Source organism: Thunnus maccoyii, chromosome 2, assembly GCF_910596095.1.
Source record: "Thunnus maccoyii chromosome 2, fThuMac1.1, whole genome shotgun sequence".
Taxonomy (NCBI): domain Eukaryota; kingdom Metazoa; phylum Chordata; class Actinopteri; order Scombriformes; family Scombridae; genus Thunnus; species Thunnus maccoyii.
Window position 1 is genome coordinate 21,988,202 of NC_056534.1, and position 15,428 is coordinate 22,003,629.

Sequence of the window (15,428 nt, forward strand, 5' to 3'; positions counted from 1 at the left end):
AATAATAGGGTCCGACATTATACACACTATTTTTGCCAAAGTTAGAACAAATTTGGCTATTTTTTCACATTTCCTTTTTTCTCTGTGCTCTTCTAAGGGGCTCAGTTGGGAAAAGGGGATGACATCCATGCACCAGTCAGGCTTTAGTCACACACCCACACAGTCCTTAAGAAATTAGTTCATTTACATTTTTAACTCTTAATAAGTAATACCTAAAGATGTTCTTTTTGAAAAGTAAAAAGAAAAAGCCAAATTTTCAGGGGCTTTAAGCTACTCTGGTGTAATAGATTATGTAATATATACATGACTATTTCTTGATTTTTATATAACTTGTATAATAGTCACATGCCCTGAGTGCATGTGTTCATTTCATGCTTAAATGAAGCCGTATCACTAAGTATAAGTATATTTGTGAGTATTCTGTGTGTGTGTGTGTGTGTGTAACAGCTAAGGTTATAGTGTTAAGCGGCTTAGAGATGCCAAATGGATTAAGTGTTTTGTTGACACATAGTAAAGTAATCTGGTTTGCAAAGACGAGGTAGACCCCTCTTCCTCTCTGTCCGCCTGTCTGCTTCCATCTCTCCTATACTTTTTCCTTTCTTCTCCATCTTATTGTGTCTTTCTAACTCTCCCTGTGTATTCCTTCTGCCTTGCTCTCTTCACACATAAACATTCTTGTACGGACATAGCTAGATTTTAAAGAGATGGGACAGAAAAGGGTCAGCTAATATATATTATAAGCTCATTACTATGGCACAAAACTAGACATCTGTTGTATCCGTTAAGCTCATATGTGCTGGACATACTATCTCCTCAACCTATTTAATATAAATATAGAATATCTTTGGTTTAAATTTAATTCTTCAATGAGTAGATTTTACATTTCTGTCATTTGATACCCAGTTTTTATGTTTATTCCAATGAAGCAGGAATGTAAAAGGCATCACCTTTGTGATGTCTGAGGACTCTCTCGAGGAAAGACACACCTGTATCAGAGTGTTTAGGAAAGATGTAAATTCATGACAAATGTAAATGTATCTTCCTTTGTCTGTCCCTGTAGTTGAGATCACCAATATCAAGTAACCGGGCAAGCAGCAGCTGGGCACCCATGGGTCCAGACACAAAAGTGTTTACGTCTGCCAGCATGTGTGTATGTGTGTTTGTGTGTGTGTGTCCTCTGGGGAACCAGCCAGATGTCTCAAGTCTAATATTTCCTCTCAGGAGAGCAAATAATGCGGAGGCTTCTCCCTTTCTCCCTTTATTCTCCACTTTCCCTGCTTCTCTTTTGAGTTACTAAATCTCCATTGAACTGCCTTGTGTTTTCTTCTCCTTCGCTCTGATCTTTTCCTCTCTTCTCCCGTTCTACTCTCCCTCCCAGTTATGTAGTCTTTCTCTCTCTTCTTCTATCAACAAAGCCACTGATACAATAGCAGAAGTTGGTTCAAGTTACTGTGCACACGCATTTTCTGCTGTGAACTGGGGTCAGTATCAAGGGACCGAGTAACGATAAGTGTCTAAGCGGAGGGTATATCGCCTGCCGTTTACAGTACAATAAGCATTCCATTCAGAGAGTGAAGAGCAGTACAAGAGGAGAGTTGAAGGTGAGGTGCTGGCAGAGTAGTGTCTCACCACATACGTTTACTCTCAGAGGAGCCTCTCGACGCAATTCAATACCACACTGATCATAGAGAAGCGAAGGATGAAAGTTTCTGGATATTTTGGTGTGCTGAGTGAGACACCCACTGAGGGGATTGTATTGTATTGTATTGTATCATTATATTTTATCAAATAATGTTTTATTATTTTAAACATAACTTCACTGAACTTCACTTAACTTCTGATGTCATTACATGTCATTACATCATCTGTCACTTAATACCTTTACATGCACACTATTCCTTGTTATGTGTTATCCTGCTTTTAATCATGTTCAGGATGTGATATGGAAGCTGGCTATTCACATCTCTCTCTGTGATGCTAACATACTGATTATCTGTGTCTGACATCTTTATGTTAAACAGTCTGTCAGTTCTGTACTGAGCTGCAGGTATTTAAAAAATATTGAGCTGTTTAGACATGAAAAAATATTGTTTCCTGTCCTTTAGTATTTTCTATAACATTCATACAGAGAAGCTGTTGGTATGCTGTTTGCAGGGGACATGAGTAACCTAGTTATTCACACATGATTCTTACACAAAGTGTGAGCAAAAAGTATATTACTACTGATAGAACTAAACCCACAAGTGAGCGCGTGTTAGCATTTGAACCACTTCGTTTCCACATCTGCACATTTTCACAATCACAAATGAGAGCTAGCATGCTGACTTCTTGCAAGACTTTTCAAAATGAGCCACGCACACTCAAACACACACAGCTGCATTTTAAAGAGTCAATTATCTTTTGAAAACTTGACGACTACTCACTTTTAGAGACGGGAAGTGTATCCTCCAGAGCTCTGACATCCACAGCATAATGCCATTTAATAAAAACATTATCAGACTTAATATAGGAAATACAACAACTCAGCACTTTTGTCTCACTGTTAATTACAACATCACACCTCTTAATGAAAACCCACTGTGTGTGTGTGTGTGTGTGTGTGTGTGCGTGTGTTTGTCTGGCTTAATGAATATACTGTGTATTTCTCTTTGAGCGTATGTGTGTGCATATGTATGTATGTGTGTACTTGTGTGCAACTGAAATCAAAAACAAGTCCTTTATGAAGTATGAAATTCACACCTGTTAGGGAAAACTACCTTGTGGATAATGAATAGGCTTCACATATGCATGTGCATGTGCATGCATACATGCAAACACACGCGTGCACACACTCTCACACACACACACACACGCACGCACGCACGCACGCACGCACACACACACACACGCACGGACACACACACACACACACACATGCACACACACACACGCACGGACACACACGCACACATGCATGCACACACACATACACACAGGCACACAAAGAACCACTTCACAAAGATAGTTGCACATATTCCTTTTTGTGCATACATCAATAAAATCATTAGTGCCCACTGACCCTGAAACACACACAAAAGACAAGAAACAAATGATTGCTCAGCTAAATTGTGATCATTAATTAAATTAATTAGCAGTACATTCTTTTGTGTTTGGCTGCCACCAGCCCACTTCCCCAATTCCCACCACCTGATAGTATGGGGGCGCACATACAATATACAGTAAACATCCCTGTGAGAGATTCACCGTGTCGTCCTGATCCAAGTCCCATTGTTTTCCTTTTTCTTTTGGCTGTTTCTTTTATTTTGGTAAATTAAATATCAGCTTCTTAGTGCAAAACTTGAAATTTAAAACGTCAAAATTAAGTAATATAACCCCTATTCACTAGCTAATGAAATGTATTGCAGAGTTTTATATCTAAAAAATATTACTATTAAATTTTACTCTGGAATAAGCCTTTATGACATGGCTTTACAAATCAGAAGAATAATTTAGACTCCGCAGCCTATAATGACAGCTATTAGATTTCCACAGAGATAGGACATTCTATCATAGACCATGGGTAAGGATTCTTTATTATGTTTTAAAAGAACTAAAAAAAACCAAAAAAAAAACCAACAACTAATGAGACTCATAAAAATAAGGTTCCAGTTAGACAGCTGCTGGCTCTGAAACATACTGCAACCAACACTGAAATCACCAAAGCAAGTTGTCTGTGATCAGAACATTGGTCAACTTTGCGTTGTTTTTTTCCCCATTTTCTTTCAAACAATACAACAATTGTTTTAATGTTCCCTCATTAACAAAGCACACTGGCATTAACTGCTGCTTATGTATTGTAGTTCATTTCTTTAGACAACAATGAGAAAATTCAGCAAGGATGGAACAACAAAAACCAGCGTATCTTATCCTCTCTCTCTCTCACACACACACACACAACAACCAGCAGAGTCACAGGAGGACATGAGAGAGCATCACATGGCTAATTTTTCATTTATAGGAAAAAATAAAGATCTGGATTATACCATAGAAAATGTATATTTTGTCTGATTAAATAAAGCAGAATATGCAAAGAGATGTGTGTAGTAAAAACATCTCAAGAGATCCTTCTGGTCAATCACAATCAAAAAACCATCACCTGTATATAATTAGAAACAGAGTAAAAATTCTGTATTTTCATTTATATTTTGTAATTTTATCTTTAAATGGAATCAAGAAATCAATCTCAGTATTGAAAGCGATTCCAGACTTACTAATCCTAATGTTCTGTTTGGGGTCTTGAAGGCCCCACAGTAGCAAGCAACAATGTGAACACAAGGGTTGAAGAACGTCATTTTCTAAACACTTAGCCGTATCTTTATCAATGTCAAGACAAGTGCCTGAGACATCAAGTGTTTTGAATCAGAGAGAAACTTACAACTAAATTTGAGAAATGTGAGAGTATTCAGACACCATGGAATAGTGTAAAGGTGCCCCTGGACAACGTTCGTAGCTGTAACTATCCTTTCAGATTATCATGATCAAGACTGGGAAGTGTCTCTGTGACTGACACAAGCCTGACATCATCAGACCAATTTGCATATGTTAATTAGTCTGGAGCCTCTCAGTTCATTTTTCCAAGGAGCATTATCACAGGGCACAGACCAAAATGAACACAAAATTCCAATCAGAGCTACGAAACATGTGACATAGCGCTGAGCGACAAAAAAATATAAAGAGACTACAGCGTGCAAATGAGCTGTGATGGTTTAGCATTGATATGTCTGTGAACGAGTGTTGATAATATATCATCCAGTTCGTTTAATACTGTTGTGATAGAGGATTCAACAGACCGTTCCACATCAGCGGCAGCCATCTTGGTTGTTTACGAAAATGCCTCAAAAGCACTCCTCTGTACAGTCATCATATCAAACCTGCCCCATATTAGATAAACAGTTGTGATTGGCCCTAACCCGGCCAGGTCGGGCTGGAAATCTGTCTGAATGGGAGGGGGGCCAGACGCATCTGCCAGAGCAAATAAAACATGAGCTTGCAAATTGGTCTGGTTCCCAGGCTAGAGTAAACCACCAAACAACACAATACAAGAAAGGAAGGTTGTTAACAGAATAAAAATAAATCATGAACCACTCCTCTGACATTCATAAATACGCAGGAAGTTAAAAATAACATCTGACAGGTTTTGAGCATAGAGAGGAAAAGAAAACCAAAAAGAGAGAAGAAAGTTAGGATGATGTCCTACCATTGTCGCTGTCAGACTTGTTCTCATGCTCGGTGTCGGTAAGAGTCAGCACTGAGTTGGAACGGCTGGACAGGCAGGAACTCCTCCCAGATGATTTACCCAGACCCCCGCGGCCCCACAGCCGCATGGCACGCTCTGGTGACATCACAGCCTGACTGTCGGTATCTAGATCCTGGGCTGTACCAACTGAGAAGCCACGGTGGGGGAGACCCATCTCGGAGCAAAAGGCCAGGCCACGGCGTGACGGCGGCTCGCAGATCCCCAGCTGACGAAGACTGAAATGCTGACCTGAAATAGAGGTTTTGGGATCTTTTTAAAATTCAAATGTTATTAGAGATACTGATGACCATGTGAAAGTACATGTTTTTGTTCATTAATTGTCCTTCACATATGGCAACAGGCCGGTCCTTCACATATAGCAACAGACCCTAACCCTAACCCAAAAACAAAAACATTTAAATCACATTTGTGAAGATGGAACCAGAGAACATGACTTTTCCCCTAATAAATAACTTCAAAGGTTAATCAATTAGCGAAATTTCTGTCAGTTAATTTGATCGACTAATTGATTTTTTGACTAATTGTGTCAATAATATATGAGTTTTAATTAAAGGACACTCTTGACTCCATGTAACGGCCTAACCATCACAGACACACCTGGTCTTGTATTTGAGAGTGTGTGAGCGTGTAGGAAAGAAGCTTGCCAAGTTGGAGAGAAGGATCTCAGGTAAGAAAGGAAAACATACACTGACAGCAGCTGCAATGTGTACAAAGACCCTGACATGCACGAGTATACATTCACAGTCTTCAAGAAGAAAAGCCTACATTTGATTCACTGTGAAAAGTCACACTTGACCCAGGTTTTGACAACTGTGGCAAAGCTCTCAATAATTAAAATCAGAAAAAGGGAGAAAAAAAAACCACCCAAAAAACATTAATTTGTAAAAGACAATTCTGAGCATAGAAAACATAAGCAGCAGCCCAGCAAGCAAAGAGACAGAGAAGGTGAATAATAATTGACTAGATCCCTTAAATCCAATTTAGTCATTACAGGAGAAGAGACAGATTACAAGAGCTTTAAGCCTGGAAGATTAAGACATACAGTAGACTATGAAGGTGGTGCAACACATATTAGGATGTACATCTTTAACATCACAAAATTAATCATTTGTACAAAATGCAAATAGATTCTCTTATACCATCTGCTCAGATATATTTCCATATTTAATAATATATAAAGCTTACTGTAAACAAAATAAAATAGTAAATGAGGGATTCAAGGCTGAAAATGAGGTCATTTTGAAGCATCAAGAAGAATACAAAACCAAGGAAAAAAAAAGTTTCAGAAATGTTATATGTGATAATGTTAGATCATTATATGTTAAAGAGGTCAGAATTTCTGCAATTAAGAGAGACATGGCTGTCTCACACTTTGGACTATAGGATTCCTATAAGGTTTCTGTGGAACCAGTAATCAACCATTCAACTCTATATCATATCATCAGCTATTCAAAGATTAGTGTCATTTTGAGATGATGGGGGTTGATTAATGACAAAGAATGAATTGATACTACAGTGGTTATTAATCCACTTAACTGAAACAGACATTTTGATCTGATTCCACAAAAAAATATGCATTCACAAACAGTATGTAGGTGTAAATGTGTTCTCATGGTTTATATGACCGAAGATGAATGATTTTACACATTTATTTGAAGTTGTTGAATAATTTCATTTTCATTTTGTGCAGTCATTTTGATTTATTTATTTGTATCTGTGTATTGTATTTATTTTATCTTTATGGATCTATGTATGTATATTTACTAATAAGGTGATGATAAAAGTACACACACACACACACACACACACACATGTATATAAATACACAAAAATGGTTCCCACATTTAAAAGAATTTAAACATATTTTATTGTGAGGACAGTATATTGTTAATTATGTTGTTTACCATATTACATATAAATATATATGTAGATATTACACATTTTGATTCCTATTGAGAAATAGGAGAATTTTCTACATTTTTCTGTAGCGTATTCCAGGTTCTGAGGAAGAGTGTAATAATGTTGAAAAATTTTAAATAATAAATAATGTAAATGCAAGACATACATTGAAAACACAAAAATGATTGAATGACTGAAGAATTATTGAAAATGGCTGATATCTTTAAATTCCTAAACTGTTCATAATATTGAGAGTTCCTAAAAATTGTTAGTGATTTTACTTTATTTTTTTAGGACCATAAGGGATGCATAGCAGATGCAAGGATTTAGAGCGCTTTTAAATGACCTTTAATACATTTCTGAGAGTACAGTTTACACTTAGTAACGGGTTTTTTAAGAAGGGCTGCTGTTCCTCTATTCCCGAAAAAATTGCTTCTTGAATATTTGAAAACATGCAAACTGGGGAAGTATTTCATGAGTGGATTATATATTCAGAATACTTAATTTTTTAATTTTCATTAAATTTCACAAGTCATCAGGAGTAACTCTTCACATCAACTGGAAATAGGCTGGAATCAGGTTCAAACTACATGTGTGATAATCCTTTAAAATATAAATGAAAAGAAGGCAAACAAATTATCTATAAAATCTCAGTATGTGCCTCTTCATCTTTAATCAGCAAATGAAAAGGGAAATTATAAAAGCTTTCCGTAATTAATGGCACAACAAGAGATAACGAGCGCTGCCGTTCAATTAAAAGTTATATTAATTTTAAATGAGCTCCAATTAGGCCAGCAGTGAAAACGAAGGCGATAAGATGATTGAGTAATTATGATTTTTTCATTTCTCAAATATTGACGTTGTGTTAATTGGAGCTGGAGAACAATAGAAGCACTTTGTGGTTGAGCATGTTTCCTTTTAATGTGTTATTTTACCCTCACTTCTGATGCTTTACTATGGTTTTCATCAGACATACAGTACTTCATATGCAGTATATCTCTTTCCACTCTCATCTGACAAGCATCCTTGCATACTTGGACCATTAATTTTAAGCAGGTTCCAAAAATTCAAAAGTTTGTATAAATACATATAAAAGATCAGCCTGTAAAAAAACTGTATCAAAGTGATCAAATGAATTAACATTATTTACAGCGTGACATGCATCATTTAATTGATTATTAACCCTTCTTTACTGCATGTGAGCTTTATGAGTAAATATTTGATCATTTATTTAAATTAAATGTGTGACTGACTGCTCACTTTATTTAATGCAAGTTTTACACCAGCTTGTTATATACATTAAATACACTTATAACTCTAACTATCTTATTAATAACCTGTCAATTACACAATGAAGACACAGTTAAATAAAAAAATGATATTTAAAAACCTATTTAGAACGAAATGTTATGTAATAAAATTACTGTTAAAAAAACAGGAGGGAAGCAACAAACATGACATTTCTAGGAGTTGATGGTAAGTCTACCAACGCAACACTATTAGTTCACTCTGGATTCACAATGTTGAGTCCTATTGCTTTAAGTGTGCACAGCAAACCAAACAGAGGAGGCAAGGGCAGCATACAGTATGTGTCTGTACATGTGTGGGTGTGTTTGGACTCACCTTGTCTGTTGTAATCATCCTGTTCACGATTAACCATGTCCTTGTGTCCCTTGGTCGTCCCGTACAGTAACCTGTCAACAACCAAGGCATCAGTCATCTGTTGCTGTACTATGATAAAGCATAGTTCTTCAAAATAAACCCAGTGGAATTCAGTGTGCCTTCATTGTGTCCTTTTGTTGAGTTCATAGTTACCAAATCGGTTTAAAGTACAGTATTAGGGATCAAACAGGACAGGGTGTGAGGTTGTCAGCAAATACAGTAAAATGCCAAGGGTGGTGACTGCAGATGGTGGAGGGTGATGTGTCTCCACAGAAACTGCTACTGTTCAATAACTGTAGATCTCAAGTATTCCACTGCTTTCCCCCTAGGAATTAACGGAAAAAAGCTAGTAATTTTCAGCAACCTAAAGCAGATTTGCATACAAATCTGATTTTTACCTGGAATCGGATACTAAAGGTCATTAAGTAATAATTAACACTGGAGTTTGTACGTTGTACTTGACATTATGTCACATTTTAACAACAGAAACACTGATTAATTTTGCAAATTAAAAAAGAGAATCAACAGAAAAAGGAATAGAAACCCAATTATGATACTGGTCATTTTCTTATAGTACTGTTGGATGTCATTTGATTGGGTCATGGGTGTTGGGAATGTCATGAAATTCCACTGTGTGGCAGGATTGTGTAAAGACCAGAAAGTGAGTTTTTATAGCATGCAGTCTGAGCATCTAGTCAAGAAATATAGGGTTACTGCTATTAATCAATAATTCTGTTAACCATGCCAGGCATATTAAGCAGTCCCTCCAGGACTATGCAGAGCATTTTTGTGATTATTACAGCCAAAAATGTTTGATTTTGCAATAGCTTTTCTAAAGCTGCTATACAATTGCAATACAATTTATAATGTTTTATGTGCTCTTGTTGCAGTAAAATTGCGGGAATAGGCAGAATTTGCAAGCAAAAGAAAAAGATTCTTTTAAAAACTCACTTCCTTGGATAAAAAGCATCCTGCATATTTCAGTGCTATTTTTTTAATTATATTTTGAACATGAGAACCATAGGCTCAAAGTTATATAAAAAGAAAATACTGTCCTTGATTCCATTCATCAGCCTTTATAAAATAAACATTCAACTCAACATTAGCACCAAATAAAATCAGTGAATAATGCCATTACAATAAAAATCCATTAATATAAAAATATAGCTTCATTTTCAAAGTGCCCATTTTCATGTTTTAGGTAGATTATGTCCATCTTTGCTGTCTGTACAACATCAACTCATATTCTTCTGACTAACTGAATGGAGCATTTGGGAATTGTTTTGATCGTCTATGGCATCATTTTTGTTGGCAGATAAGATTTGTCCTTCCCACTCGAATGCATCCTCGCTGAATGCTGCAATGACGTAAGTTACCACAACATGAAATGTGACAATTGGTCCAAATCAAAAGCGGTCTGTTGATTTAGCCATTTCATGCAGAAAAGTTGTGGTAATTTAGCAAAATTGCAAGCTCTCACAAATATTGTGGAGCTTTCTTGAATTTGCTTTAATTATTGCAATCGCAAGATCACAATTTTCTGGAGGGACTGATTGTGGTTATTGTCTGCTACATCATAATGATTAAAAAACATAAATAAAGAATCAATGCTGGCTAAACTAGACAATTCCTGATCAAGCATGGCTAAAAAGCTGTTATTACTGGTAATTAAAAGGACAACAGGAAATTAACTGGGACATTGAGTCCAGCTGTGTATGTATATTGTTGTATGAACAGTCTAATGAATTGTTCACTTTCTTAAATAGAAAAATCTGGGACAGATCTATTAGCTGTACCACCTGTTTTTCTTAATTTACATAAACTACATGCTCTAGTCAGATGAGTGTGTACTAGCATATACACACAAGGTCTGACATTTCAGGGTTACAGTCATATGGTTTGAAATAAATAACATTCAAAACAACAGAAGTGGCATACACATGCTATTTTGTCACTGCTGGACAATCAAGGGTGGTTGCTAAAACATAGCAACCAAAATACTGTAGATTTTCATTCACTGAGAATAAAGCAGAGCTAATGTGGCTCAATAACTTAACACATACACATAGCTATTCCAAACTAAATGTACGTACTGTCAATCAATATGGAAGATATTCTAGCTTTTTAACAACAGTTAGAGTGGTACATGTCTAATGTCTGGAATGGTCTTTTCCATGTAGAAAGCAGAAATGGGAATGAAAAAACAATCAAGTAAGAATAATTATTGTGAGTCTTATAGGTTACCAAAATACAACCACAGAACAATAACAATAACCCACCTTTGATGATCAGCAGGAATGTGCATATACTGTACCAATCAAGTTTTGCCAAATTATATTTATAAATCATTTTTCTGTTTTAGGCTACTCATGAAAATACCATTTGAGAGACATGTTTGGGCACACCTCCTATCCATGACACAGGTCAAATATAGTATTGTTGTTATATTATTATGTTGTTATTTATTATAATATATTATAATAATATCATAGATTTATTATAACAATATATTGTTATTATATTGTGTAATCCCGGTTCTAACCTGGTCTGGTCTTGGTGCTGGTCAAAGGCCTTAAGTGTTTCACTGGAGGAGTAGGACTTCTGAGTTGGAACCCGGAGTCCGTGGGAGCCAATAGCACAGTCTTCACTGTCCCCTGATGAACCTAGCATAGACACACACACACACACACACATGCATAGGCACAGAATCATACATCAAACTTACATAAATAAAATCATCATTCATGATGAGTGTACATTACAACATGTTCATCTCTTTTTTTTTAATTTTGCGCTGGTGTGATCCAACAATCCTAAAAAGTCCCCAATAAAAGTCAGACTTCACATTTCTGGAAGCTGGGTAGGTATAAGAAGATGTTAAACACAGTACCAGTGGTGTCTGCTGGTTGAGTGGAACAAAAATATTAACCACCTAAAACATGCATTAAATATTACGGCAGCATAATGCATTCACTTGAGAATTTTTTTTTTTTTTTTGCCCCATTTGCCCCCGTCTATTAATAAAAGCCTGTTTGCTTCATTTTTGTTTCTAATAATTGGTTTTCAGTCATATATGAGGCTATATTTTACAGAAGCATAACGCATTCAGTTCAGAAAGAAAAATGCCCTGTTTTTCTGAATTAACAAGATAATTATCTCAGAATACTGAGAAAAGTTTTAACTTAAAAAATAATTCTGCTCTGTTTTTATGAATTAACGGCAATCCTGAGAGAAGCTCCCATTCCTGCTGAAAGATTGGGAGATGCTCGTGTCTTTATATAGATGGTATTGTTGTTAGTTTGTTGACTTTGCGCAGGCACCTCAGGACAAGCAAAAATGTTTCATTACAGCCCAAAAATAGATGAAACAAACACACCAGACTGCCTACAGAGAGGCTGTTTGAGTTTGCAATTTCCACTAACAGGGACAGCGGGATGACTGGACTTTAATACTGTTAGAGAGAACATCTGGATCAGCAATCTTTAGTATTTATCTGATAACCTATTGGCAAAATAAAACTTACAACACGTCAAACACGAGAAAAAAAGTACAATGCATTATGTTCATAAAACAATACAGAAAGAACATGGAAGACAATGTGTGTATGTATCTTTCAGGATCTTTCATTCAGAAGCCATCCTCACTGTAATTACACTACTTGAGTCAGGATTTTGAGGTATCTCGTTAATTCATAAAAACAGCTCAGAATTATTTTTGTCCATGAAAACTATTCTCAGAATTCTAGGATAATTATCTTGTTCATTCAAAAAAAACAGGGCATTTTTAAACACTTTTTCTGAACTGAATGCATTATGCTTCTGTAAAATATAGCCTCATATATAACTGAAAACCAATTATTAAAAACAAAAGTGAAGCAAACAGGCTTTTATTAATCAACACAACATCTGATTTACGAGGAGCTTTTGCTTGTTCATCAAACTTGAATTTGAACTGAGTGACTAGAGGCTGCAACCAAACTTTTCTTTCTTTCTTCTTCTTCTTTCTAAGACATTTACATAAGTGTTTGGCTGAATTTAGCTGGGTATTAACATCCATATCATCTCCACCTCCACCTGCTCCACTCTGTACTGCCACTCAGACCCGCTGCTCCTGGACAGACCCATTGCATTTTGTGTCACTTCATTTCATTTTCTTTCCCATGAGCATGTTTATTTCTTCTTAATATATTCATATTTAGATATATGCTAAATATTATAATATAATAATTTTCCATATTATATTTTGAATAGTAGCCTAAAAGTTTATCTCTGGTGGAGTTGAACCGCAGCTTAAGTATATATTTTGTAATCAATATCACAGTGATCTCATAAAAATCCTGCTGCCTGCAGCATATGAGGCTCTCCTTCATGTCAGTGTGCGTCTGGAGGGCTGTACCTGGATCAGTCCAGGAGCTGACTGCACCATGAGCTGATGTCTTAGTAAATCAATGAATGCAAACAGTTTGCAGCTACAAACTCATACATAACTGCAGCGCACATTTGGGCAATGCCATTCTCTTAGTAGATCTTAAGTAATATACAGTGTTCCCACAGTATCATACATCATCCCACTTGCAGGTAAGAACACCCCTAGCCTCTGTCTTAGTGGGGTCTTTAAAGTGAATCATCTCTCAGTAACTCTCTCAGTCAGTGCAGGAAAAGCTGGAGACACCTCCAGATATGCAGAGCCCTGCATAACACATCAGCTCTGTGCCTCTGTTTGCATTCTAAACCAATATGTCTGTGTGGTCGGTGCCTTTCACAACCATATTGCCCAAATGTCTGGCAAGAAGGCATTGATTAACGAGGAGGATCCACAAATTTATTTGGGTAATAAAAATCATTTTTTTCACAGTTGCGTGAAACATCTTCATCATTCATAACGCAACATAAATATAAGCTCTCAAGTATGTAAGAGAGGAGGTAGATGATTCATGGACAACAACAGATGATTTACTTGTTGAGGAGAAAAGTTTCACCAGCTCCAAGCATTTTAGTGAATGAATGGATGAATAAGTGAATGAACAAATACACCAACAAAACAAATGAGTGAGCGGAGTGAGTTATCTCACCGGTGTACGGCCCTTCCTTGTCCTTGCGGCTCTTGGTGAGTGAGCAGTATGGACGTCGCTCTTTCACTTCCATAATGCTTCTTCTGGTGCTGCTGGCAAACATACAGGCATGCTGCTATACAGCTGCATAGACAGGAAGACAGACAGGTAGAGACAGAAAGACAGACAGAGATAAAGAATGACGACAGACAGAGAGAGTCAGACAGACAGAGAGAGAGAGAGTCGGGTAGTCGGACTCCACCTGCGAACACACACAAAAAGGCAAATAGCGCATCAGTATACGCAGCCTGTGCTCCTGTGGTGACTTGATTTACAGATCAATGTGTTATCCATGTGCACTAAAACTCAGCAGCAGCAGATGTTGTGTTCACTCCCTTTGTTTAACATGGATAGCAAAGAGAGACATCCTATGAAGCGTATATTTATAACATTTTAACACAAGCAGAGAAGCAAATTCATTCATTTCAGTCAGGTTAGATAGAAATTTTGTTTTAGAAATTTAGAAATTTAATTAAAAATCAGACATTCACATGTTGTCTGCCTCTTTTCATTTGGTTCATTCATGATTCTTCCGTAAATTGATTCTTCATTCATACATTTCATTTAGCTTACCATTTTACTAAACAGCCAACCCACCTCAAAGATTTTCATTAGTGTGGAGGTCACAAAGCTACCTCATGCCCTTCAGTGTACTTGCATGCATAGCTGCACTGACATCTGTTTCTATTCATGACATTGTGCTGGAACATTTAACTGTTAATTGCTCTCCATGTATCATGTATATGCTTTTTCATGAATGTAAATTCATTGTCACCTCACTGTTACACTTGACAATAGCTTGTTTCATCCCTCATCTTAAACTGCCTTCAAGACATCAGGTTGTCACTGTCAATTCTCCTCTGCAGTGCTGTTCCTGTTTCTAAAACTGACCCTCCTGATCAACAACCTTCCTCTGGAGTGCTAGAATGCACTGTCAGCATATTTCTGTCGCAGACAACAAAACGGTAGCGCAAGTGATGCTGTAAATAAACACTGATGAGTAAAAGTGTCATAACACCATGTACAGATCAGAAAGTTTCATAATTTCATATGGTCGGGCTGTAATACAGGTATGTGGTTATATATACAGTACATGGTTCTGTACAATATACAAACTGTCACACATATCTATTCCCCCTGTGTAAAACATGTTTGCCAGTTATTGGTTTTTCCAGTAATTTTCTTCAAGATTTAGGCGCGGAATGCAGAAAAAAATATCTTGGAATAATAACATGCTTCTACATAAAACATTATTTGAACATGTTAACTGTAAATGTCTTCATTAAGATCAGGCTAGATAAAAAGCTTCCAAAAACTTATGTTGACCACAAATTAAAACTTTCCAATCCTTAGAGAAAGTGATTTATTTTTATGCCTTTTTTTTTTTTTCTTTTCTTTTTACATTGACATTTTCAGGCAGCAGTTGAAACCTGTGATAGTTCATAATGTTAATGCATGTAA

At 36.5% G+C, this 15,428-nt stretch overlaps 1 protein-coding gene across 6 annotated transcripts in view; it reads right to left on the reverse strand.

The window, feature by feature from the left end:
* tenm3 (teneurin transmembrane protein 3) overlaps window positions 1-15,428 on the reverse strand; it is a 369,694-nt gene that overhangs the window by 241,415 nt on the left and 112,851 nt on the right. For all 6 annotated transcript variants that reach the window (XM_042397897.1, XM_042397853.1, XM_042397889.1 and 3 more), the window contains 4 exons: window positions 13,929-14,169; window positions 11,400-11,520; window positions 8,819-8,889; window positions 5,237-5,524 (listed from right to left, as the gene is read on the reverse strand). In XM_042397897.1, the coding sequence (XP_042253831.1) occupies window positions 5,237-5,524; window positions 8,819-8,889; window positions 11,400-11,520; window positions 13,929-14,031 (583 nt within the window). In that variant the 5' untranslated portion in view covers window positions 14,032-14,169. The remainder of the gene's footprint in view (window positions 1-5,236; window positions 5,525-8,818; window positions 8,890-11,399; window positions 11,521-13,928; window positions 14,170-15,428) is intronic.